The 24,324-nt window shown below is 29.4% G+C and overlaps 6 protein-coding genes across 13 annotated transcripts; 2 read left to right on the top strand and 4 right to left on the bottom strand.

Annotated features, from left to right (window-relative positions):
• Positions 1 to 197: 197 nt before the first annotated feature.
• Dnaaf5 (Dynein axonemal assembly factor 5) lies at positions 198 to 3,699 on the bottom strand. The gene is made up of 6 exons (XM_035094448.1): positions 2,571 to 3,699; positions 2,157 to 2,396; positions 1,887 to 2,082; positions 1,496 to 1,805; positions 412 to 1,408; positions 198 to 337 (listed from the first exon to the last, which is right to left on the bottom strand). Exons 1-6 carry the CDS (start codon positions 3,277 to 3,279, stop codon positions 198 to 200), a joined length of 2,592 nt encoding a protein of 863 aa, XP_034950339.1. The 5' UTR covers positions 3,280 to 3,699.
• Positions 3,700 to 4,210: 511 nt separating this feature from the next.
• Positions 4,211 to 6,519, bottom strand: LOC118073633 (phosphoribosyl pyrophosphate synthase-associated protein 2). 3 transcript variants are annotated; one of them, XR_004691124.1, is made up of 7 exons: positions 6,076 to 6,515; positions 5,860 to 5,986; positions 5,376 to 5,784; positions 5,031 to 5,309; positions 4,783 to 4,929; positions 4,447 to 4,715; positions 4,211 to 4,366 (listed from the first exon to the last, which is right to left on the bottom strand). XR_004691124.1 is itself a non-coding variant. In XM_035094260.1 (6 exons), the coding sequence occupies exons 2-6, from the start codon at positions 5,934 to 5,936 to the stop codon at positions 4,557 to 4,559; spliced, it is 1,071 nt and encodes a 356-aa protein (XP_034950151.1). In that variant the 5' UTR covers positions 5,937 to 5,986; positions 6,076 to 6,516; the 3' UTR covers positions 4,211 to 4,556. The 3 variants fall into 3 exon arrangements, 2 of the variants coding, with proteins under 2 accessions (XP_034950151.1, XP_034950153.1); XM_035094260.1 differs by having other exon boundaries at positions 4,211 to 4,715; positions 6,076 to 6,516; XM_035094262.1 differs by lacking the exon at positions 4,211 to 4,366 and having other exon boundaries at positions 4,557 to 4,715; positions 6,068 to 6,519.
• On the top strand, positions 6,336 to 10,219 carry Exo70 (exocyst complex component 7). Of its 3 annotated transcripts, none has more exons than XM_035094256.1 (7): positions 6,336 to 6,460; positions 6,908 to 7,148; positions 7,238 to 7,776; positions 7,856 to 8,407; positions 8,630 to 8,870; positions 8,997 to 9,266; positions 9,383 to 10,219. In XM_035094256.1, exons 2-7 carry the CDS (start codon positions 6,920 to 6,922, stop codon positions 9,652 to 9,654), a joined length of 2,103 nt encoding a protein of 700 aa, XP_034950147.1. In that variant the 5' UTR covers positions 6,336 to 6,460; positions 6,908 to 6,919; the 3' UTR covers positions 9,655 to 10,219. The 3 variants fall into 3 exon arrangements, with proteins under 3 accessions (XP_034950147.1, XP_034950148.1, XP_034950146.1); XM_035094257.1 differs by lacking the exon at positions 6,336 to 6,460 and adding an exon at positions 6,524 to 6,742; XM_035094255.1 differs by lacking the exon at positions 6,336 to 6,460 and having other exon boundaries at positions 6,753 to 7,148.
• Rac1 (ras-related protein Rac1) lies at positions 9,812 to 13,196 on the bottom strand. Its single transcript, XM_035094264.1, has 3 exons — positions 13,012 to 13,196; positions 12,239 to 12,626; positions 9,812 to 11,501 (listed from the first exon to the last, which is right to left on the bottom strand). Exons 1-3 carry the CDS (start codon positions 13,044 to 13,046, stop codon positions 11,346 to 11,348), a joined length of 579 nt encoding a protein of 192 aa, XP_034950155.1. The 5' UTR covers positions 13,047 to 13,196; the 3' UTR covers positions 9,812 to 11,345.
• Positions 13,197 to 13,252: 56 nt separating this feature from the next.
• LOC118073632 (WD repeat-containing protein 13-like) lies at positions 13,253 to 16,392 on the top strand. Of its 2 annotated transcripts, XM_035094259.1 has the most exons (5): positions 13,253 to 13,749; positions 14,483 to 14,552; positions 14,622 to 15,292; positions 15,380 to 15,675; positions 15,796 to 16,392. In XM_035094259.1, exons 1-5 carry the CDS (start codon positions 13,747 to 13,749, stop codon positions 16,025 to 16,027), a joined length of 1,272 nt encoding a protein of 423 aa, XP_034950150.1. In that variant the 5' UTR covers positions 13,253 to 13,746; the 3' UTR covers positions 16,028 to 16,392. The 2 variants fall into 2 exon arrangements, with proteins under 2 accessions (XP_034950150.1, XP_034950149.1); XM_035094258.1 differs by having other exon boundaries at positions 13,280 to 14,552.
• A 102-nt stretch (positions 16,393 to 16,494) lies between these two features.
• LOC118073630 (uncharacterized) lies at positions 16,495 to 23,940 on the bottom strand. 3 transcript variants are annotated; one of them, XM_035094252.1, is made up of 9 exons: positions 23,226 to 23,940; positions 23,026 to 23,153; positions 22,893 to 22,916; positions 19,552 to 22,785; positions 19,214 to 19,462; positions 19,101 to 19,136; positions 18,843 to 18,969; positions 18,696 to 18,764; positions 16,495 to 18,610 (listed from the first exon to the last, which is right to left on the bottom strand). In XM_035094252.1, the coding sequence occupies exons 1-9, from the start codon at positions 23,335 to 23,337 to the stop codon at positions 17,799 to 17,801; spliced, it is 4,791 nt and encodes a 1,596-aa protein (XP_034950143.1). In that variant the 5' UTR covers positions 23,338 to 23,940; the 3' UTR covers positions 16,495 to 17,798. The 3 variants fall into 3 exon arrangements, with proteins under 3 accessions (XP_034950143.1, XP_034950145.1, XP_034950144.1); XM_035094254.1 differs by lacking the exon at positions 19,101 to 19,136 and having other exon boundaries at positions 23,226 to 23,939; XM_035094253.1 differs by lacking the exon at positions 22,893 to 22,916 and having other exon boundaries at positions 23,226 to 23,939.
• Between the last annotated feature and the right edge of the window lie 384 nt (positions 23,941 to 24,324).

Genomic DNA, 24,324 nt, shown 5'->3' with positions numbered 1-24,324 from the left:
ATCGTGAAGGTCAAGTTGGTAGCCATTTTGGTTGATTATCGATCCAGTCATTTCCCCTTTTTTTAGTTGCTGAATTTGAATTTTCATAGTCATCGTTTTATAAGATTTAAATTTAAGAAAAAAAAACTCAAAAAGTTTAAGATTAAATGTTATGACTTATTTATTTTGATGTAAATTTCATAAATAAATACAGTCATTTATTCTTTGATTTTCATCAGTTCTTGACAACGCTCCAATAATTTATCGAGACCTTTCTGGTTTCTGAAATTCGATTTAGATTTGACTATTTTATTAATTAGCAACTCAGGATAAATAACTGCAAGTTCTAACAAGGCTCCTGTACAAAAAATAGAAATAACTATAAATCAGTATACAATTTGATTATGTACTTACATTGAATATTGTTCTGACCTAGCATTAAATCCTGAAAGTTTGTTTCTGGATCATCAAGATGAACAATCATTGTTGTATACAAATAATCAATGTGACTTTTACCAAATTGGAGATCATATTGTTTAGATAGAGGTCTCCATACAAATACTAAAGCTTCAACGGCTGCATTTCTAACATCATCAGAACCATCATCTAATCGTTTAATAATCACCGGGTAAATAGCTATAATGTCTTCATCCGTTATACTGGATAATTTGAAACCGACGTTTATTATCAAACATAAAGCTTGTAACGTATAAAATCTAATTCTTCTGGCATTATCATCAATCAATGATAATAAAATAGGTCGCAGTTTGTTGAATACTTCTGAAAAATCCAATTTGTTCGTGAACAATTTCAGATTATCTTCTTTCTTAGTTTGCTCATGTTGGTAGAATCGAAAACTAGATTTATTATCATCATTTTTATCATTTTCTGATGAAAAATCATTAAAAATAGCACATAAACAACCTACAGCAGCAGTTCTGGTTGCTTCAGCAGTTTTACCGGCAGACCAAATGAGCTCTGGTGTTAAAATATCTAACAGAAATCCCTTTATGAACTCACTAGAATTTTTTGTTTGAATTAAAGTTTTATTTTGATGCTGAAAAAAATCTGACATCAAAATCAACATTTTTAGTCGCAATTCTGCATCAGATTCTTTACTAATGGTAGTTTGTAAAATTGGTCTAATTAAGCTTATATTTTTCGCAGAAGCTGTTTTTGCCTCTGACAGACATAATGTGAAAATATAAACTTCAGGACTATATACAGACCAACTGTCTGCTGAATTTTGGATTTTCATTAAGATTTTTGGAAGATGGCAAGCATATAGATCTTCAAGATTAGAATACGTTGTTACATTCTGTAGAGTAATCATCAATTCTTTTGCAAATATTTTATGATTTTCTTCTTGAGTCATTGACCAAACAGTAAAAATGGCAATAAACAGATCATTTGTTATCACATTACAATCCTGAAATTATATTAATAAATTATATCTTTATTATTTATATTAATAATTAATAATGATTAGTCAATACAGTAAATAAAATGAAATAACCTCTTGACACACATTCAAAAGAGCTTCACAACATCGTAAAATTTGATATTGGTAATTGGCTTTTTTACTTTGACAGATGTATGTTTGTTGAATGAAATCGCCTATGTCTGGAAGCTTGTCGACCAGACTATTTCTTCGACTTCCTCGTATAATGGCACTGAAAACTATTAAATGTCCTGTCTTGATGTTTCCTTCTTTCAACGTTGGAAGGATTAATTTACAGTATGTTTGAGGCGAAATAAAATATCCTACATATTCTGCTGCTAATATAATATTTTCTACAACTCTTGAATCTTCATCGTTACAAGCACTGAAATTAAATATGTAATTCTATTAGTTTTTGTATCATTAAAAAACCATAAAAAATTCGTATTACGAATGTTTCGTCTACCGAAACATTGCAGGAAATATTTTCTCAATATGTTGAACTATCTCTATTTCAGCATTCAATGTAACAACAGCGAGTAATTGTGCTGATCGAACTCGAATATCAGCTATCCAATTTTCAAGCTCATTTGATATTCCACTAATTAATTTTTCAGCATTTTGTTGAATGATTAATCGACATCCTAGATTAGGTCTTTTAACTAAAAAAAAAATTTAATGAATTATGATGGTGATAAATAACAAGAATAATTAGTGAGTTTTATGAGAAACTAACTTTTTGGTGGATAATGATCTAGTGTTTTAACTAAAAAATCCATTTTATTTTTAACTTTTTCATCTTCTTCATTCTCCTGAAGATAATATTGCCCTGTAGTTTCCCAAAGTTCTGTAGCTTTCAATCTGATTTCCAATATTTCATCATGAAGTCCAGTAAGCAGCAGAGGAAGTAATTTATACCACCAACTGTATCGATCTCGTAAATTAAGAAGCCAATAACCAGCTACTTCAATGACAGCTGCAAAAAATGATTGAGAATGAAACAAATATTGTAAATATTTTATAATTTAGTTAATCATATTAATTTTTAATATCCACAGTATTCTGTCATCTCACAAACAGTATGAATTAAAAATGATATAAAATTATTGTTGTGAAATGACATTCATAGCTAAAAAATGAATAATTTCACCCGCTCGAACAGCTCCGCTTTGATCGAATAACCGTTCAGCCATACGAGTGGCAACATCATCCATGTGTTTACTATTTCCATATTGGATTACTTGACCAATAGCTTTTATACTAGCTACTCTAACTCGATGATGTTGATGAGTAAAATTACTCAAAATTGGTGTAATCACAACTTGACATCGTGAATAAAATTGAATTGGAGCACTTTGAGCGAGTTCAGAAATAGCTTCACAGGTTTCTTTTTTCACTTTAGGATAGCTATCAATTACTGTCTTAGATAAAATCACAATGAAGTCATCTATATATACTGGCATATATTCTTTGTAGATATTAATAATTAGTCGAAGTAGATGGATGCAATTGAGTCGAACTTCTTCAGCAGGTTCTAGAATTTCTTCTGATCCCAAGCGTCGTACTAATATGGGAATAATATACATAATATTCTTTTCGAGCACTGGTAAACGATTGATAAATATCTTAATAATATTAATAGCACGATCTCGATAAGCTTCTATAGGATCTATGAGAATTTTAGCAATATTTTTATTCACTGTTTGCCACATTTCTAGTATCTCATCTTTGCTCCATTGTTCTGTTTTATTGCTAATGATCGTTTGAAGTTGTTCCAAGCCACCTAAACGTCGCTTTCTCTCTTCTGCTTCAAGTGATAAACAAACTTCGGTTAAGTGAAGTTTTTTTACTCTAGACATTTTTATTTTTACAAATTTTTGTAATACTTGAAATAGTTATTGGATTAATTCATATATAAAAGCGTTCTTCTGATGTTTAATTATTAAATCAAATAACAAAGAGTTGCTTGGATGCCGAATTGATTCCATAGCAACAAACTAAAGTGATTACTTGTGATTGCATAGTTCAATTAATATCTTAAAAATGTTTTTTTTCATATTTTAATCGAAGAGAGGAAAAGAAAGCTTACATATGAATAAGAGTTATATCAAATAATAATTTTATAATATTTTTAGCGTAATGATTGCATAATTATAATTGTCAATTTTCATAACAATATTTGTAAATACTGTGTATTTATTGACATTCATATATTTTGACACAATCTTGACATACAATGATAAGAGACACACAAATGTATTCTAAGTATTACTACATCACTGTATATTTGTATGATACATTTAAATATTTCTATTCTTCATTGAAGAAAAAAATTATTTTTTAATTTTATTTATCTAGTTTCAATTTAATCACGTTTACGAATAAACTAAAGTGCCAAATTAAAAAAAATATTTGTATCAAACTGTTTTTCCATGATTTTTAGAGTTTTAATTTGTAATAATAATAATAATAATAATAATAATAATAATAATAATAATAATAATAATAATAATAATAATAATAATACCAATACTAATTGCAATAATTATAATAACAATAATAATAATAATGAAAAACATGATTTAAATACTAGAAAACTACTACAAAAAATGCATCAAAATGTGTGTGTTATTTTAATAACTTTTCAGTACGAATATTATGAATATAAAGGTCTTATTTTAATACTATTGCTTATGGTGATTATTTTATTTCACAACTATTTAGATTGACATTAAAAAATTTAAAAAGATAACAACACACTTTTGAAAAATCAATCTGTAATGTAAGTAATAATTAAATTTTAACATAAACTTTTATGTTTCGTGCTCATTATTTTTTCATTTTTGTTGTATTTTTTGTAAATTATGTTTTTCAGAAAAAATATATAAAAATATTATAGAAAGATTTCAAAGTGTACATAATCTTGATATGGTCCCCACGACGGAACTGTTGAACGGAATTTATAGGGTTTTATTTGTAAATTTTTATTGATTTGTATAATTTGATAATTATGAAAATTCCTTTACCTTTATTTGTTTTTTAAATAAATGCCTTCATTATATTCCTTTACTTAATGATTTTTTTTTTGCTTTATCTCATTTCTATATCTTCAGAAGTGAATAATTATGTAAAATAATTAATCTTCAGTGGTAACATTTTTAAAAAGATAAGACATTGATTCTTTGTTGTGAATACGACGAATTGCTTCTGCTAATAATATACTTATGTCCACTGTTTTTATCTTCGAGCATTGACTTTTTTGTAATTCGTGTGGAATAGTGTTAGTAACAACGACCTGAATGAAATAAATAATAAATAAGCAAATGTATATGTAGATGAATAAATGATAATAAAATAGAAACCTCATCAATTGGTGATTCTTCAATAAGTCTTGGAGCATCAGAACTAAGAAGTCCATGTGTAGCCAGTACATAAATTTTATTGGCTCCTTGTTCTTTTAAAACCTCAGCTGCAGCCACAAAAGATTGGACATCATCAACCATATCATCCTAATAAGATAATTTCATTAAAATAAATTCAATTATTTCAATATTGTTACTAATGACATTGCACACATCTTGATATCTTGTAGATGTTTTTATCAACTAACCACCATAATAGCAATACGACCACTGACATCACCAACAACATTAATTGGTGGTTTTTCTTTAGCTGGATGAGATGGTACACCAACTCCGACTTCCATAGTTCTTGAAGATAACAACATGGCTGGAGGTGAATTACGTCCATCATTCATATCAGATTCATTCTCCCTTTGTTCTCCATGGATCACAGCTATTCCTACTCTCAGTCGTTCTGCATAGCTAGTGGCTTTTTTAGCACTTCCAGGATTTTTCGCAACAATTACTGAATTTCGATAATCTGGAACCTGTCAAATTTACTCTTTAAAAACTACACATCTATCTATAAAATATCAAATACCAAATATACCAACACTCTCTTGAATATACTGTAAAAGAAAAGGACTTGCTCGCAAGTTATCAACAGGACAATCGAAGAAACCTTGAATTTCTTTTTGATGAAGATCCATAGTGATAATATGAGTTAATCCACTTGTACACATCATTTTGGCCAAAAGTTTTGATACAATACAACCGCGTTTACGCATTTTACATTGTTTGGAGTAAGGTAAATAAGGAATAACACCAATAATATTTTTGGCTGAAGATGTCTTACACGCATATGCCATAATTAAAAGCTCCATTATGTTATTATTAACATCTTTAGTTCCTGTTTGAATGATATAAATATCTTTCCCACGAACGGAGTCAGCAATTTCCACCATTGTTTCACGGTTGGTTTTATGATACGCAAAACAACCTCCATGTTTGACGCCAAGGCGACTGAAAAATGTACATTTATTGCGTTCATTTTAAATATTCTTGCAAATATTTGATCTTGCAAATAACTTGACCTACTTAGCTATTAAATCTGCAAGTTCTGGATGTGAATTTCCAGATACAATAACAATATCTGAAGCTGTAGATTTATCCATTATTTTTTAATAGATAAATAATTAACATTAATAAAGAGACCTTCTTCTCTCTAAATAAATTTAAAGAAAATTTTAAGTTAAAGATATTAATTTAATCACAATTGATTAAAGCACGTGATTACGATTATTACTTTCTTACCCTTACGTAGGACCTCGTGAAGCTTACTACGTTTGATTCAATTATTATCGATTAAACATTCAATTTAAATGTGAAATACTTGAGTCACAAATTTTTTTCCAAGACTTATGATTTGAATATGTTTCAATATCACTATAACTAGAGATATCTTGAAACAAATCTCTATAAACAAATATTTCTTTTGTTGAGGCTATAAGATTATTTATTTGTGGAACTTTTCCGAACAGCTGATTTATCAATCATCCCAACTAGTAAACTAGGAAATATATTCTTGCCCTAGTCAAGGTTGTCGTCTAGGAATTTTCTTAACTTTATATCAAGAATTAATGGAAATTGAATCAAATTAATTTAGCGTCATTTGTTTGACGTACTTAAAATATATAAGGTTTGAAAATAATTGTACTGTGGTTTTTATTAACAAAATTGTTTTTCCTGTTTGTTCAAGATTTCTACGTTATCTACATACGTATTAAAAACGTCCCGTACATTTGATGGAAATTTAAAATGAATTTATATTTTTTGTGACATTATATATTCAAATAGAATAACTAATTCGATTTTTTAAAAAAGACTGTTATTAATTTTTTTTTTCAATTGTTAATTAAAGTCTAACTTACAATTGGTTGTTTAATATCAATTCTAACCTATAATTACATCATAAATAGTGGTACATTTTTCTATATGCCTCTTTCAATTAATGAAAATTCTAAGCTTCAAAATACTCGAATATAGAAATTAACTTCAATTGTTTCTAATTATACACATTTTGGTATCAAAGTGGGTGTTGTTTGATTTATATAACATATTTGATGATTTAATTCATATTTTAAAGGAAAAAAACAAAATGCTAAGTAGCAGAAGTGATACTTCCGAGCGTAGATTTGAAATAGAATGTAAATTAGAGGCAGAAATTGCAGTACTTGATGCTTTACGAGATGCTGAAGAAAAAAGTAGGAAATTAACATCAGGAGTTGTTGCTATTTTAACATCTCTAGAGCAGAGATTAGCTACCCTTAGGAGGACGATTCTCCCAGTTTATAATGAAACTGGAAATCTTCAGACTCAGCAGCATAGTAAAAATCTTAAATTATAAATATATATATATACATATGTATATAGATATTTAGTAAAAGATTTTTGAAATGTTTTATTTATTTTACAGATATAGAGAAAACTTTAACAGCACTAGACCATGCAATTGGCTATTACGGAGTTTGTCAAGAAGTAGAAGGAGCAATTCGAAATGGGCCAACTGGTCCAGGGGGTCTTAATGGCTTCTTTGACGCTATGAATAGACTCTATAATGCCGAAAGATATTTTCAGAAAAATAATCCAAGTTCTGTTGAATTAGAAAACATTTCTTTACTATTTGGAGTTGGACTAGATTCACTTTGTACTGAATTCCATGATATTCTTGCTAGACAAAGTAAACCAATTTTACCTATAGTTTTACTGGATTTAATTGGATCTGATGAAGATACAAGTGGCGAAGATGCACCACAATCATTAAATCAATTATCAGAAAGCACTTTAGGTGATCTCGTTAAAATTGCTATTTGGTTAGATGAAAGAGGACATCGTAGGCATGCAAAAATTTATTCATCAGTACGTTCTGCAATTGTTTTGAGATCACTTCAGCTATTGAAAGAACATCAACGAAGTGCTAGTGGTGGTAGCACACATGCTAATAGTCCTATGCCGGTAATATTTATATTAAATAAATATTATGACACTTTACATTTAAAATATCATAAAAATATATTTTGTAAATTATTTTTAGAGAACTAAATTCGCACATAGACATTCGATGACTGGAGGAGAAACAGTTAGTCGTCGTACATCACGTCGTCTTCAACATGCTATTGAAAAAAAAGCTAGCAAAATGTTAATGCGTGCTTCACAAACTACCGGAATAGGTCTTGCATTTCCTTCTTCAAGGAAGCCTACTCCGTCACCATTAAATTTTGCACCTGAAGACGCAGCCCCCGATGAACAAGAAATGGAAAATTATCTTTTGCTGACTGCTGGTCTTCATAAACTTATGCAAGCTGAAAAAATTCTAATAGCAAAAATTATTCCAACTTCATTACAACCCCAAGTTTTAGAAGCAACTGTTCGTGATGCAATGGATCTTGTAGCTCATGATGGAGAAAGTATTGCAACTCGAGCTAAAAGATGCATTGCTAAGCGTGATTTTTCAGCTGTATTGGTAGTTTTTCCGATTCTCAAACACCTAGGAGATTTGAAACCAGATCTTGAACGAACAGTAGAGGGTTGTGATTATGCATTGAGATCAAAGTTTACGTCTGTGTTGAATACCCTTAATGCTACAGTAAGTAACCCGTTTATAACGAAGCATAAATTTATTAATAAATTTATTTAAATTAAAGTAACAAATATTATCATAAGTTGTATAAAATTATCAAACTAAATTTAAAGTAAATTGTAGTTTATTATATTTAATAGATTGAAAAAATTGCTTTCTTCGAAAATTCAGCTAGTTTGTTTTTTATCATTAGTTTAAAATTCTAACTTGTATTCTTTACTACTTCAGGGTGCAAAAGCCTTGGAAGATTTTGCTGAAAGCGTACGAAATGATTCAGGAGCAGCTTTACCTAGAGACGGAACAGTGGCCGAGTCTACGAGTAATGTCCTCGTTTTTTTAGAACAATTGTCAGAGAATGCAGAAACTGCAGGAATTGTTTTAAAGAAAAATAATGAAATTGATAATATTTCTACATCAAGTGCTCGACAAATAGAAAATACACATCGTGTATTAGTTGGAATTTACATAAGTAATATACTTATTCTAAAAATTTTCATTATTGTTTATTGTGTTTTAATTTTCAAAAACCACATATAATTGGAAAAGATGACAAATGATTAAAAAATACAATTTCAATTAAAAAATGTTTTTCCAGAGAAGGTATTAGCACAATTAAACCTCGCATTAGTCAGCAAAAGTGATGCTTCTTATTCAGATCCAGCATTACGGGCACTTTTCCGTCTTAACAATCATAACTATGTAGTGGATAAATTGCGAAACAGTTCACTGATGGAGCTTTTACTGTTAGCAGAATCCACAGCAGCACAAACATATCAAGACTTTCTTGTTAAAGACAAATGTAATTACGTTGCTGCTACTTTTACTAAAGCTCGAGTGTATCTGGATCATTCACCAGATGAACCTGGTACGTGTTTAAAATTAGCAATTAATCAAGAAGAGGAATAAGTAAAAAAAAATTACTATGCCGTTTACAATTATAAAAAAAAGAAGCATGTAATATAACAATTCTTTTATTTATAGAATTAGCAGCAAAGTCTTTGAAAGATCGTTTTTCTGGATTTTCTCGAGAACTTGATGAAGCTGCAAAAAATCAACGAGCATATTCAGTGCCTGATGCTCGTTTACGTGAAGCTCTTCGTCGAGAATTACAACAGTCTATAGTTCCACAATATACTGCGTTCTATTTGAAGTATCGTAACGTTTCTTTCTCAAAAAATCCAGGGAAATATATTAAATACACACCGGAACAAGTTTCTGCGTTAATAAAAACTTTTTTCGATACAGCCGCATAAATTGATAAGAGTACGTGTTTTATCAAAACAGGGAAAATACGTCTGATAGTACCATGTTAAGGAGTTGATAACAATACCATAAATGTTAATTGTAAACATAATAGTAATAATCAATAATAATTGTAGTTACATGATTAATAACAAGAACAATTAAATATTATTTGTTTTAGTAAACACTCATTTAATAAAGCAAATTTTGTTACATCTAGTTTTATTCAGGCCAAGATTTTTCATGTCTATGAAGATCTACTATAGGCTTTTTGGATTTGATTTTTTGTCATACCCACAATATAAATTGTATAGGTTTGTTCTATTGCAATTAAATTGATTAAACACCATTAGGTTATATATTCAGGAACTTAGCTCGGCCTGATATTTTTGAAACTTTATTTTTTTGTATTTTATTTAAATTTTACATTCAATTATATTATTTTCATATTTACTTATTTTATATATATATGTATTTATATAAAACAAGTAACGTATTTCCGTCAATTTTGTATCAGTTGGTAGCTTACATGATGTATAATAATGACGATAATAATAGGAATAAGTTTAAATTTTAGCAAGTATTTACAATTAGTTATTATTTTATCACTTTCTCATTCAGTAATATATTTATTTACTATTCATTCAATCACACTTTTTTTATTTTTTATTAATATCTTATTTTATATACTTTATCATATTTTCTTTCATTCATTACTCATTCAAACATTTTAAGGACGAATCGAACAAAATCATGTTTAATCTTATTTTTCCGTCAATTTTCATTTTTTTACAACATTCCACCTCTGTGTTCGCGCTCTTAGATTTCGTCTCGATTTCTACGAGTTGTGCGTGAATAAATTTTTTTTCCAATAATTCGTACGAATTTTATAGAGACATTCATTGGGCTCAATTGAAATTAACTTAGAGAGCATCAAGGTTGCACTTGATGTTTTTTCTACAAAATTTTATCCCAATTAAATACACATATCTGATATTTGATAAAAATTCTTAAATTATTTGTAGTTTATTTATCTTAATCATACTTATAATTGAATCATTAATTAAAAATTAACTAATTTATTATAATAACGATAATTTTATTATCGCCAACATCGTTAGTTTTTTTTTTCATTTCTGTTAAACTGTACATAAATGTTATTTTATAATGATTGTATGTAGATTAGCTCTCTTGCCCAATTTTTCTGCTAAATTTCTTTTATCATCAATTATTCTTGATATAAAGCACGACTATCCCGATCGTTTAAGTTTCATTTTTGATTTTAAAAAATAACTAAAAAGTGAAATAAAAACATATTCTTATAAAATAATTAATGTCTAATAAATATAACTTTTAATCAAAAAGTAATTTAATTTTCCTTGTAATGTAATCTATTAATAACGTTGACTTTTTTTGTCTCCTCATCTTTATTTCAATCTCAAAATTTTTTTCGCATTTAAACTGTTGGATTCTTTATTATTGTGCGCTGCATAACCGCTTTACATCTTCATCGATGCAAAAAACTCGGAACGATAGACGACAAAAAATGGTATAATGTTTTAAGTGACACGATATCAATATGTCACTTTGGAGTCTTTTATACATCGTCGTCAAAGCACGATACACATTTGGAGTTAAAACAATCGTATTGACGGAAGCGGTAAACGCTCAGAGTCGATCGGGCGTCGTTTAATAATTAATATTATAGCAGACAACATTTACGCTTCGGTTTTACCTGGGGGACTGGACACAATACTGCACGTATCGCTTCATCAAAAACTGTTTTTAATCCTTTTTGTGTCAGAGCTGAGCATTCAAGATATTTTACTGCACCAATTTCTTTAGCCATCGCTAAACCCTAAAAAAACATTTTGAAATTATTAATAAATCTTTAAAGTAATAAAGTTTTATAAATACATATTCAATTAATATCTCATTATTTGACCGTTATTGAAGCTTTATACTATATTACAACAGCTTAGGGGAAATAGAACACGTAATATTAATGAAAATTTTTAAAATAAATATTTAAATAACAAATGAACCAATTGTAAATAGAATGGATGTATTTGTTTAGTATATTATTATTACAATAATCAGAATAATTGAAATATTTCAATTTTTAAGACTAATTTTTTATTCAAATTATAAATACTTCTGATAATAAAAAAGGATTAGAATAAATAAAAAATATTGTTTGATATTTTTATATCATAATCAACAATGTATACTATTATTTAGATTGAAAGAAGTTAATTTAATATAATTAATTCGATTAATTACTAAATAAGATTATTTAAATATCATTTTTTAACTGTTTAATATTCATCGAAAAGAAGATGAAATGCTTCATCAGCTGTAAAAACAGTTCAGGTATTTAAATGATTCTTGATCATTTCATTCGATGCATATAAAATAAATGATCATATGATGAATGAAAATAATTATATGTCAATAAAATTTTTTAACAAAATTTTATTGCTTATAAATATTTATTTTTAAGTTGAATATGACGTAGAGTGAGTAGGATTTTATAGCAATAACTAATTACATTATCACAATATAGTTATTGATAAAAAAATTGACAGTACTTACTTGAGGATAAGTTATTGGTGCCAGTTTTTTGTCTTTGAGTCTTTCAATGGTGTCTTTATCTTCACGTAAATCTAGCTTAGTTCCCACAAGAATAATTGGAGTAGCGGGACAGTGATGACGTACCTCTGGATACCATTTAGCTCGTACATTTTCAAAACTTGCTGGATTAACGAGCGAAAAACAAATGAGGAAAACATCAGTTTGAGGATATGACAGTGGTCTCAACCTATCATAATCTTCCTGGCCGGCAGTATCCCATAGACCCAGGTTGATTGGTTTACCGTCGACCATAACATTTGCCGAGTAATTGTCGAATACAGTCGGAATATATTCACCAGGAAAGGCATTGGTAGTGTAACTAATTAGCAGACACGTCTTACCCACTGCTCTGTAAATGAAATGTAGTTGTTAAACCTTGTAATTTAATGATTTAAATACATACACAATAAAAAGTAAAGCATGAACAAAAAAGTTAAAAATTAACACATCCAACGGTAATTTTGATGTCACATTTTAAATATTAATCCACATAAACTTGTAACAATTGAGTGTCACAGTAACCCGCGAAAATTTACACCACGCCCGAGCGTCAAACACCCACGGGCAGCATCGAAAGTTGGTAGATCCCCCGGTACGAGTCTTTTTTCCAAGCTTACAACAGCGTCCACGTACAACACCCGTTCTTAGAACTTTAATGTTTCAAGTTCCGTATATCCATAATTTACTATACTTGCAAATAGCTCACCAAATCATTTGATGATTTTTTTACTTACCCGTCACCAACAACGACGCACTTAATGGCCTGCATCGTTTAAATACGTGATCGCAATGGTTCACGTTTGGATTATGAACCGAGCAAGCCCAAGAGAGTAAAGCCTAAACGTCGTCCGTGAGAGACGAGAAATCCTCTGTCGTTATTCGATTCGAGCTGAGAGTGAGCGAGAGATCCGAAGTGAGTACGAGGCTAGCAAGTTGAGAAGAAAGGGAACCCTTTTGCTATCTCACTTGCTCATTGTTCCGGCGACCAACAAGAACTAAAGAGCTTCTCTATTTCGTGTATGAACAGAGATAGAGATGGCAGAAGTATCGAGGGCGGGAAAGAGATAAAAATATGATTTTTCTAAAAGATTGAGATTAATAAGTTGAAAATATAAGAGCAACTTAGGTTAGCTCTCTGTCTTTTAAAAATGTAAGCTCGTCACGAACTATGTTACGTGTTGATGTATAAATATATATGTATATATACATGCCTCAACTACGGTAGGAGGTATAACTTTTATATCGTAACCTTTTCATCTATTTTTCATCTTTCAATCATAATATGAATCGCAAAAAACTACGTAACTCTAGATCGTTGAAGAAATCATGGCTAATGTAACGAAAAATCTTAAATAAGAAACTGGATAGCAGTGATGCATAGTCTATTGTTAATCAGTTTTTTTAAGTGACGTCACTGTGAATGATTACATTCCTGTTGTCCTGCAAAATACTTCATTGTCGAGTAATCAATGGTGCGTCATAAATTTTCTACGAAATCCTTCATTTTTTTATTTTCCTGGCATAACTAGCGCGAATTTTGAAGGTGGACTAGATATTTTTCGCGCTTTCTAGACTTGTCCATTGTTACAAGAATATATTCATTTTTTTTTTCGATTATATGAATAGTAAATTTATTAAGTCTTACTTTAAATATTATTAAAAAAAAATTGAACAATTCATGGATAACAGTGAAAATATGATTATAAAAAATAACAAATTTGATATTTTACGATTAAATCTAACAAAATTCATGTAATATACTGTTAGATTAACAAAATGATAATAAGAAAAACTAAAAAATTTTTATTTATTTGACCACGAAATTAAATTACCGACTGATAAATTTATGTTTTTAACCTCTTTAAAAATAAATTGTATTCTTGAATTTATTTACAGAATTATCTTGTCATAAATTTCTGTTGAAAATAAATTTAATAAAAGTTTACATTTTATTCATAAACAATTACTAGTATTTATAGCCGCTATCATTTATTTAATTAAATGATAGAAAAAATATTTTCCGAAAGTTTAGAGAATATCTTTCCCTTTGGAAGTTAGATTTCATTGGGTGGAATTCACGTATTACATTTGGTGGAAATATTGAATTTATAAATATTATAAATTAATATTCATCTTGATTAACAAAATAGTATATTTACATTTTAATATAAACATATTCATATATGTATATCATCAATGTGGCAGCAACAAGTTCTTGCGCTTGATGCAAAATACAATTCTCGTAGGACATCTAACAATCCTAATCCCAGATTAGGTATGTAAACAAATTATTTTTAATCTAAATAATAAATAAAGAATAAAAAGAATTTGTTAAAACTTTTAGGATTGTTATATCTTCGCCGTAGAAATCAATTATTGAAAGAAAAAGATTCTGAAAATTCAGAGGTTCGATTATCATATTTAAAATTACGATCAAAACTGCTTCAACTAAAATATGGACCAACTTCTGAATGTATAAGCCTCTCTTCTCGTGCATCGATAGACGGTTTGTCAGAGAAAGATTCGTCAGGAGAAAAATTTACAAAAAAATCAACGTCTGAAAGTTTTGCTTTTGCTGGTGTTCATCATGTTTTGGACATCCATAAGTCGGCAGTTACATCTTTAAAATTTGCTAACAATGACAAATCAAAGCTCTGTTGTGCATCTCTTGATGGAACTATTTCTATTTGTGAAGTAGCAAGTACTCCCCCAAAAGTAGTAGCAATTTTGAGGGGTCACAAAAAAGGGATTACAGCGATAGACTGGAGTACCAGTAATGATTTTATAGTATCATCATCTTTAGATGCTACTGTACGACTGTGGGGTTTTAATGAAGATACTACAACTTGTTTAAGAGTTATCGATGATCAAATACGAGCTGAAGTATTATGTTGTGGTTTCGTTCCGGCGAATAATAATTTAGTTATCACAGGCAATTCTCAAGGATTACTTCAAATTCTTAATATTTCTACAGGAATTTATCCTCGTGGTGGGATTTCTAAAATTGGAGGGAAGGTTATGATTTCAAAATTTTCATTTAATTCTAATCAGCTTTAATGAATAATTAAACTCATTAATTATTTTGATATATTGTTCTTATAGGTGCTTTCTCTCACATGTGAAAGAAGTGGAGGTTTTTTAGTGTGGGCAGGTAATGATCGAGGAGTTATAATTTCTCTCCGATTAGAAGCTGGCTCAGGTCGACTGTCTAAACTTAGGCGAATTGATACTTTTGGATCCGCAAAAGTGACAAGTTTGTCTTGGCGTCCGTGGTTATCAAAAGAAACATCTTCACCAATACTTTTAGTAAATTGTGCGTGTAATGCAATTTTTCTTTACCGAGTTGCAGATCTTCAGGGGACTTTAAAAATCTGGAGAAATTATCCATTAAAACATAGGTAATCATAGTTTTTATTAATTCTGACTTTCGAAAATTTTATAGTCTGTTTTACTGCAAACAACATTTTGGACCTTCTTTTTATTATATCTTAATAATATTTTTTTTTTTTTTTATGAAGGCAATACTTGATAAGATCAACGTTCTGTCCACAAATGGGCGCGTGCTTGATAGCCAGTGGTTCAGAAGATGGTTCAGTTCACCTGTTAGATACATCTCGTGAGGGTAAAGCAGCACAGGTTAATAGACTTTATGGACATTCCGCCCCAATTCTCGCCCTTGATTTTAATTACGATGAATCTCATCTTGCAAGTAGCGATCATCAGGGTCTTATTATTATCTGGCGTAATTAACTATTTGATTTTTTCAAGTTTTATTCATTCTTATACAATCAATTTACCCGTAAACATGCAATGATTTTTTATTAAACTATGTCAAATTTTAGAGATTTTCTTCACATTTCAAAGCTTAAAAGTACATTTATCTTAATGAAATTCATATGTTTTAAAATTTATTTTTATAACAACAAAAGTCATTGAATAATTATTCTAAAGTGCACCGTTTTTGTAGTGAATTAGTAATCGAATCATTGATTTTTTAACACTCTTAACAAATTGTATAATAAGTGATGATAAAGATATTGATATTAGAAAGAGAGTGTCACTTCAAGTTTAAAATAACTTCCAGTAAGAAGTTAATGCAATTTTTAATGTCGAATTATCATTTGACATTAAAATTATTTTAATAAAGATCTAAAAAAATTTTACCACAGGGTCTTTTGGGATAATATTTTCTAAAAATAAATACAACTCAAGTATTATAGGATGTACTAAAATATTGTTACTCAGCAATATATTATTCATCCTCTACTGACAAATATACTATAATAATGCTGTCAGTGATAGTACTTCCGGTGTTCTTAAATACAGAAATAATTGTCAGATAAAGCCAAATATTATGTATATATACCAATACTTCATAACTTAAATATTATTTTAATTATTACTAAATCTTTTTTTGAGTCTTTTGATATACTTGGAGTATTTTTTTCTACTCGAGCAACGATCAATGCTACGTATACTTGCACATTAACGTGTGCGTTTTTCTCACTTTTTTCCATTACAAGTAAAAAAATTCCTAGAAAGGTTTTTTTCTTTCACCCCTAATTGCACTGTTCTTCTAATGAAATTTTAATGTAAATTAATAAAAATATAACAAATAATCATTTGAAAATAAAATTATAAATTAATAATTAATAAAAAAACAAATATAGTGAAATATGTTATTAATATTAATGTTGAAAATGTGCAAAAATTTATTGTACTATATTGTTATTATATTGACGAATGAATTTTTTCTGTTTCTAATAAGGTGAACTTATCTAACGAAAGATAAAACATAAAGTTTAAAACATTTTTATCATCACTCGAAACAAAATTATCTTATAATTTCATTATCACAGAGTACAAAATTCTTACGTGATAATTACTTTTTTTATTACTGTTTACTCTTTTTTCTCTGTTAATGTCTTTTTTCTTATTTGTTTTTTTAGTATTTTCTTATTCTATTTTTACATAATACTTCAAAAATTAGAGAGCTGTTAATTCTACAAAGTGGTCACATTTTTTTTTAAATGAATAAAAGATTTAAATACAAATACTTTTTTCTCAAAACTTGTTTGGGACACGATTATTAGTTTAAGTGTAAATTAAAAACAAATTATAAATATTACTTATATAGGCACAATTCTTGATTTGTCTATGATAAATTAATAATTATTTACAATAATAACGATTTAATAAAGGCCAAATATTGCTCTTTAATTTTAGTTGCTTTCTTTCAGATGGATTGAAAAAGAATCAATGATCATCACTGGTTATGCATTATTTTTCCTACTAATTATTTACAAAAAGATAAACAAAAGTTTGTGAAAATTATCGCACACTCGGACGGACTTAAGCCAATTGAGCTCTCCACTAAGAGATTTGATCTCTATTTAGAATTCATTTGCTGTTTATTTTATTTATTATTTACTTCATAAAAACGTTTTTTTTCACTATCATTAATTGTTACGATAAACTTTGTAATTTATTTAAAAAAAAAAAGACCGTATTTACTTGAACTTTAGGTCGACTCACGGACGGACTTTTTCAAATGTTCATCATCCGCTTCACTTGATTTTATCATACAATCTATTTCTGACGATTTTATTACTTGCTCGTCCTCTATTGACGCATTATTTTCTTCTTTTTCTGATGTTTCAATTTGCTTCATTTTTTCATTTGTCTCCGATTCTGTTTTTAAAAAAGTTGATGTTTCATCTAATTTATCAATGGCTTCATTATTCTGCTCTAACGAATCTTGTTTCATTAGAAAAAGTGGTCGATGAGATGATTTTGTAATTTCTTCTTCATTGAAAGACATTTCAAGCTCACTAATTTCTCCATCACTTTCTCCATTTGTTGTACATTTTACATTTTCTTGATTAAAATTTTCGATTAAAGATTCCATAGGTGATCGAATAATAGAAACGATTGATAGTTCATCTTTTGTGGTTGGAGATTCTGTGCTAGTTTCAGTCTTTTCGGTTTTCGAATCATTTTCATCATTTGTCTGATCTTCTTCCTCATTTTTATCCACATTCAAAGCACTTATAGATGTTGAGTTATTATTCTTATTTGATAAATCAAGTTTTAATCTATTTCTAGTATGTCTCAGTTCTCCTAGCTGTGTCTGTTGTTGACTCTGAGGATTTTCACTTGGTTCAGTCTTTAAATTTTTATTACCCTTTTCCATCATATTAACCATCTCTACAGGTTGATCATTACGAGATTGTGTCTCAGATTCTCCGGGAAAAAATTGACTTACATATCTTCCATCTCCAACTTGGAACTGAAACGGTCTATTTCCACTACTGACAAAAAACTCCTCGTCATCTAATTATAAAAGAAAGATTATGAAAATTAATACTTGATTTATGTTTATTGCATTAAATTTTTTAATAAAAAATATTAAGCTTACTATGATTGGATTCTTCATAATCTACCGTGTAAACGTCTGTATTTGGTTTCTCTATCATTTCCTCCCAAGCTATAATATAAATATCAAAAAAGTACAATAAAAAAAAATAATTTGAGAATATAATTTTTAAAAATTAGAATTATTTACCAGCGTAAGTTGTCGGTTCCCAAGTAGTTGTAGATTGAGTTTGACAATCTACTGCTGGAGTTTCCTTTGGGTATTCATAAACACAGTGGTATCTTTGTTTCTTGAACCATACATTTTTCTTTTGATCCTAAAAAAATTCAAATAATGATTAAATCTATCAATTTAAACAATATTTTTTTTGTATTAAAGTTTATCAAACGTACATTTTTATTATTAAAATTTAAAAAAAAAATATATTTTTTTTGTTTTTAAACCTACCAATTCATCCTGACAGCAAGAGTGAAAACACAATTTCTGAATATATATATTAGAAATAGATCAATTTTTATATTTAATGGAGAATAATTAATCAAAAAAAAATTCAAACTTACTCCGGTTCTCAGAGTTTTTTCCGGTGATCTTAAAGCTGATCGATGCGGTGCTAAGTTAGCATCCCAAGCCGAAGGAGTAAATTCTTCTTCATCTTCTTCGTCTTCGCCTTCTTCGTCTATTTCATCTTCATTTTCTTCTTCTATCTCATTTTTTTCTTCCGTTTTTTGTTTAAAATTTTCAATAGTTGATGTTTGATACACTGGACTATTTCTATCTTGATTTTTATTCATAGAGTTGTCATCATATCGCTATAAAATTATCAAATAAATCAATCATTTAAACTTTGGTAAAAAAAATATATATGTATATATAAAAAAAAAAGTGTAAAAAAGGTTACCTTCCAGACGAATTCTTCAGAACTAGAACTATCATCTCCGTCATCTTCAATATCATCATCATCGTCTTGGCTGTCCCAATCTTGTGGAGTGCTAAAACTAGCAGACATTAAATCATCTTGTAGTTGAAGAGGAATTGGAAATTGCGCCTGCCATTTAGATTCTTCTTCAGGACTAGGCATAGGTGCACCCATTGTTTTACCCTGGATTTCTGAATATTTATTCACTACATTAAGAGATTCAAAACCCAGACTGTCATCTTCTGTCATATCACCGTTGGAAGTATCACGATCATCTTCATGATTTTCTGTTGTACCTTCTACCATAACTACTTGATTAGTTCTCATGTCTACAACCAAAACATCCTCCGAGAATCCTGATATTTTGGACGCTACTGAAGCATCTCCCAGTGACTCGGAATTTAAATTACTTTCACGTTCTTCTAATATTGGACTTAAAGGTATTCCATAGAAGTTGTATCTAATAGCAATATCAATATTACTGCCTTCATTTTCTGATGTTTCTTCATCATCTCCCCAAGTTTTTGTTTCATTTTCTGAAAGATTCATAGTAGATTCTTCTCCATCTCGTAATTCTTGAGATTCAACTACTGACATTTGAGCATGTGGTAGTTTTTCTCGAAGTTCATTTCTTATTGCCGTGACAAATTCTTCATCAAGATTAAAAGATACATAAGAATTGTCACTACGAAGACTCATTGTAGAACTGTCTTCATCATCATTCTCTTCATCCTTTTCATTTTTTTTCAGTTCTGTTGATATATCATTATTGGATTTATCCAAATATGCAACATTTTTTAAATTTCCTTTATTTTTCTCTTCTATTTTTACTGAATTTACAACTAATTTAGAATTTATTTTTTCTTCCATTTTTTCATGCTCTAATTCAATTTCAGAAACCTCTGCATCATGTTGTTCAAATTGCACATTTAGTGGTTGCATATTTATATCATTTTCCATAATTTCTAAGTTTATTTTACTAGGTGATAAAGATAGGTTGAAAGTTTCATCTAAACTTCTACAATCTTCAGCATCAAGAATAGTATCAAGCTCTAAAAGAACCTTGAGCTGTTCTTCTTCGACTGATTCTGAGAGTGGTATTGGAGTAGTTGGGAAGACACTATAAGATAATGATCCCATAAGAGAATGAACACATGGGTTTTCCTCTTCTTCACATGATTCTTTGTCTCTGAAGCCACTGTCGGAACTTCTTTCATCATCTGGCGTTGACAAATGTTTACGGTCTTCTTCTTCATCACCGTCAGGAAGTTTTCTTTTTTCTGTTTCTACTTCTTCACTATTTGAAAAATCTTCATTATCAACTGAAAAATCTTCTATACGTGATTGGGGAGTACCTGGTGCAGAAAGAACTCCTAAATTATGTATTAAACTTGATTTACATTTATCTATATCCATAAGCTTGTCAAAATTAATAGATTCTAAATCAAATTTTGATATTTTACGCTCTAATTCGAATTCTAAGGCATTTTTCCAGAGCTCAACATCAACAAAATTATTGGAAACAGCACTTGAATCATTTTTGGGAGTTGACGTGCATTCTAACGTATTTTCATTATTTATAGTAATGTTTTCTGGTTTTTCTGCAGAATCTTTTAAAATTTTTGTAGCATCAGAAGGATTTCGTAATTTTTTTAACGCTTCATCAAATTCATCTGTTAACACAGTGGTTCTTAGATCTCCAACACTACCGGAAGATATTCTCTTTTTTGGTTTCTCAATAGCTTGAGAGCCTAAAGACCACTCTGCTTCAGAATCAGAATCAATGTGAACTAATATCATGAGATCGGCAACTGATTTAGACTTTTGTTTAACTTTTTCTGTATATGCACCACGTTCTACACGACCTCTCCAGCTTTCTTCTTCTGTTTCTGACCCTGATTCCATTGTAAAATCAGTGGCTTTATTGATATATGTACTTTTAACAGGTTCACCAGGACCAAGTTTGAATCTTGCTTGAGGTGTACTAAACATTACTTCATCAGCTTTCCATAACTCAGAATCTGCACTTTCTCTAAGTTCTTTGAGGCTTAAACTTCTCATTGGCTCTTTACTATTAGGTCGAAGACTTTCCCAACGTTGATCGAAATCAGACTGTTTACCCTTTAGAATGCTAATTATGTCAGGTAATTTAGCTCTATCATTAGCTTCTAGTTTCCAACACGATTTAATGGCATCTAAAAAATGTTCTGACGATTTTTGTAAATTTTTGAGTGGTAAATGATCGTAAAATGTTCGTGAAAGAATCATTTCTATCACTTGATCATCGCCAAAATAATCATAAGGCCTTTCTCCCCAGCTACCAATTTCCCAAAGAAGAATTGCAAAACTCCATAAATTAGCTTTTGGAGTAATAGCACGTGTTTCTATGGTAGTATCAGTGCAAACTAAACTCTCAGGTGCAGACCATCTAATAGGAAGCGCTCGATCACCAACAACATAATATTCCATGGGATACTTTTCGACACCGATACCATAATCACCCAATTTAGCTAATAAATCTGATGTTACTAAACAATTTCTCGCAGAAAGATCTGTGTGAGAAAAACCATTACGATGCATATGTTCTAAACCTGTTGCAAGATCAATAGCCATTTTTGATGGTATATTTTCACGAGTTAAAGTTTCCATAGAAGAACGATTGGCTTTTAAGAAGGCTTTTAGATCTCCAGCAGCACAGGATTCAAATAAAAGTAAATAAGGATCAGTTTCTAAACATACTCCAAGCAGTTTTAGGATGTTGGGATGATCTAATTTCAAGTATGGCAAAGCTTCACCAAGAAACCAAGCTCGTTCACTAGCTGAGGCTTCTTCAGTGAGAATTCTCACAACTACGCCATTTGTTTTTGGTATTACTTCTGTTGTATTAAGGTCTTGTGTTCCTTCTACAACCTTACCAAACCATCCTCGACCTATTTCTCTAAGATACTTTAAACGTTCACGAGGTACATGAAGTGTTGGTGAAAACCATTCTTCACAGGGTGATGGAAAATCTTGATTATTTTCTTGATTACAACTATTAATATGTGAAGATGCTGGAGGTTTAGGTGTTCCTGGTCCAGTTTTTGATTCCAGAACAAAACATTCAACTGTTAGTGGTTCAAATTGTAGTTGATTTAACGAAGGCCGTGAAATCTCCAACTCCAAATCTCTTTCAACAATTGTGTCAGTTCCTGCTATACTTCCGTCTTTAAATTCCTAAAACAAAACATATTTATTTTATTCATCTGATTGAATTTTTATTCTAAAATAGAGTTATTTATTGTTTCGACTATTCATTTTCACTAAAAATTTTTAAAAATTACCTTTTGTTTATTTCCTTTAGCATCCTATAATAAAAAAAAGTGTGGTTCACGAAATTTTAATATCGCGCAATAGAGTATATGTTCTAAATTTTGTTTATTCAACTTTTTACAGTAACTATCAAAGATACATTACCTGAAATCCTTTTGTACGCCTGCAACAAAGACATCCTAATAGTGCAGATACCATTACAATAATAAGAACAGTACCTAGAGCATATTGAAGCTCAAATCCCGATGACCACAGTCGTGATTCATTTACGACTAAGTAAAAATATTAAAATCATTAGTTAAAAAGAAATTAACAGCTGCGTAATTATTGTTGAAAATTCTTACTTGGTGAATTAGATGAATTGATAGGATAGCTCAATACTTCTTTAGGAAGGATTTGATAAAGCCAACCTATCCACAAGAGATTCCTCATTTCGAGTTGTGTTATACAATACATCTTGCCATGTTCTTGGCCTGGGTTAAGATTTCCCAGGTATATCTTGCATTCCTAACTGCCAGGAACTTTATTCCCGGAATTTTATAATTTGATAATAAAAAAATTAATAATGTAGAAAATTAGCACAAATGTCGATATATACACAAACGAATACATAAACGATATGCTACGATTGGTGTCCAAAGCACACCTTTTTCGGCTTGAACCAACAACTTGAGTGATATTTCAGGCATTATGTTAACCAAACATCGTGTTTTTTAGTACGTTCATACAGTCCAATGAGTTCTACCATCAGGTAGACGCGTAGGAGTACAGAATTATCAGCTTTTACTAACTTTATTGAAATCTTTTTTTTGTTTCGTCTCTCTTTCTCTTTCTCTCTCTAAATCACTTTCAACGCTATAACAACACTATGAAGCTTCATAAAAAACGACTGACCTAACTGTTGTGTATCTCTCTTACACATATGTTAGCTCTTTCACTCTTTTCTCTTCTTCTCTTTCTTTTAGTTTCTCTTCGTCCCACTAGTCCCACCTACATGATTCATAACATTACATTTTACTTGTTTATAAATTTATTGTTTTTAACATTGCGTTATTTATAATTTTATTATTGATTAAATATATTCTTTTTAATTAGATAGTAAATAGTAAACATATAAATAATTACTCCAAATGATAATGATTATAGCAGTAATAATAATAATATAATTATGATGATAATATCGTCATAACGATAATTAAAAGAAAATATTTTATTTCAAATCAAAAGAGTGAGTCACTTTTGTACAGTTATTTATTTAATAATAATATCAAAAACTTTTTTTAATAAAGTTTTTCTGAGTATTTAAAACATATTACTAAGAATGTATATTTGTTCATGGAATATTATCAATGAAATTATTGAAATTATGTCTATATTTGATTTCAATGATTTTTATAAATATATAAGGTATGTATGAAATTTTAATTTTCCGCGTAATTAAAA

Source organism: Chelonus insularis, unplaced genomic scaffold (assembly GCF_013357705.1).
Source record: "Chelonus insularis isolate UGA/USDA-ARS -01 unplaced genomic scaffold, ASM1335770v1 scaffold_362_pilon, whole genome shotgun sequence".
Lineage (NCBI taxonomy): Eukaryota > Metazoa > Arthropoda > Insecta > Hymenoptera > Braconidae > Chelonus > Chelonus insularis.
Note: the sequence above shows the minus strand (reverse complement) of the source record. Positions and strands in the feature narration are given on the sequence as shown.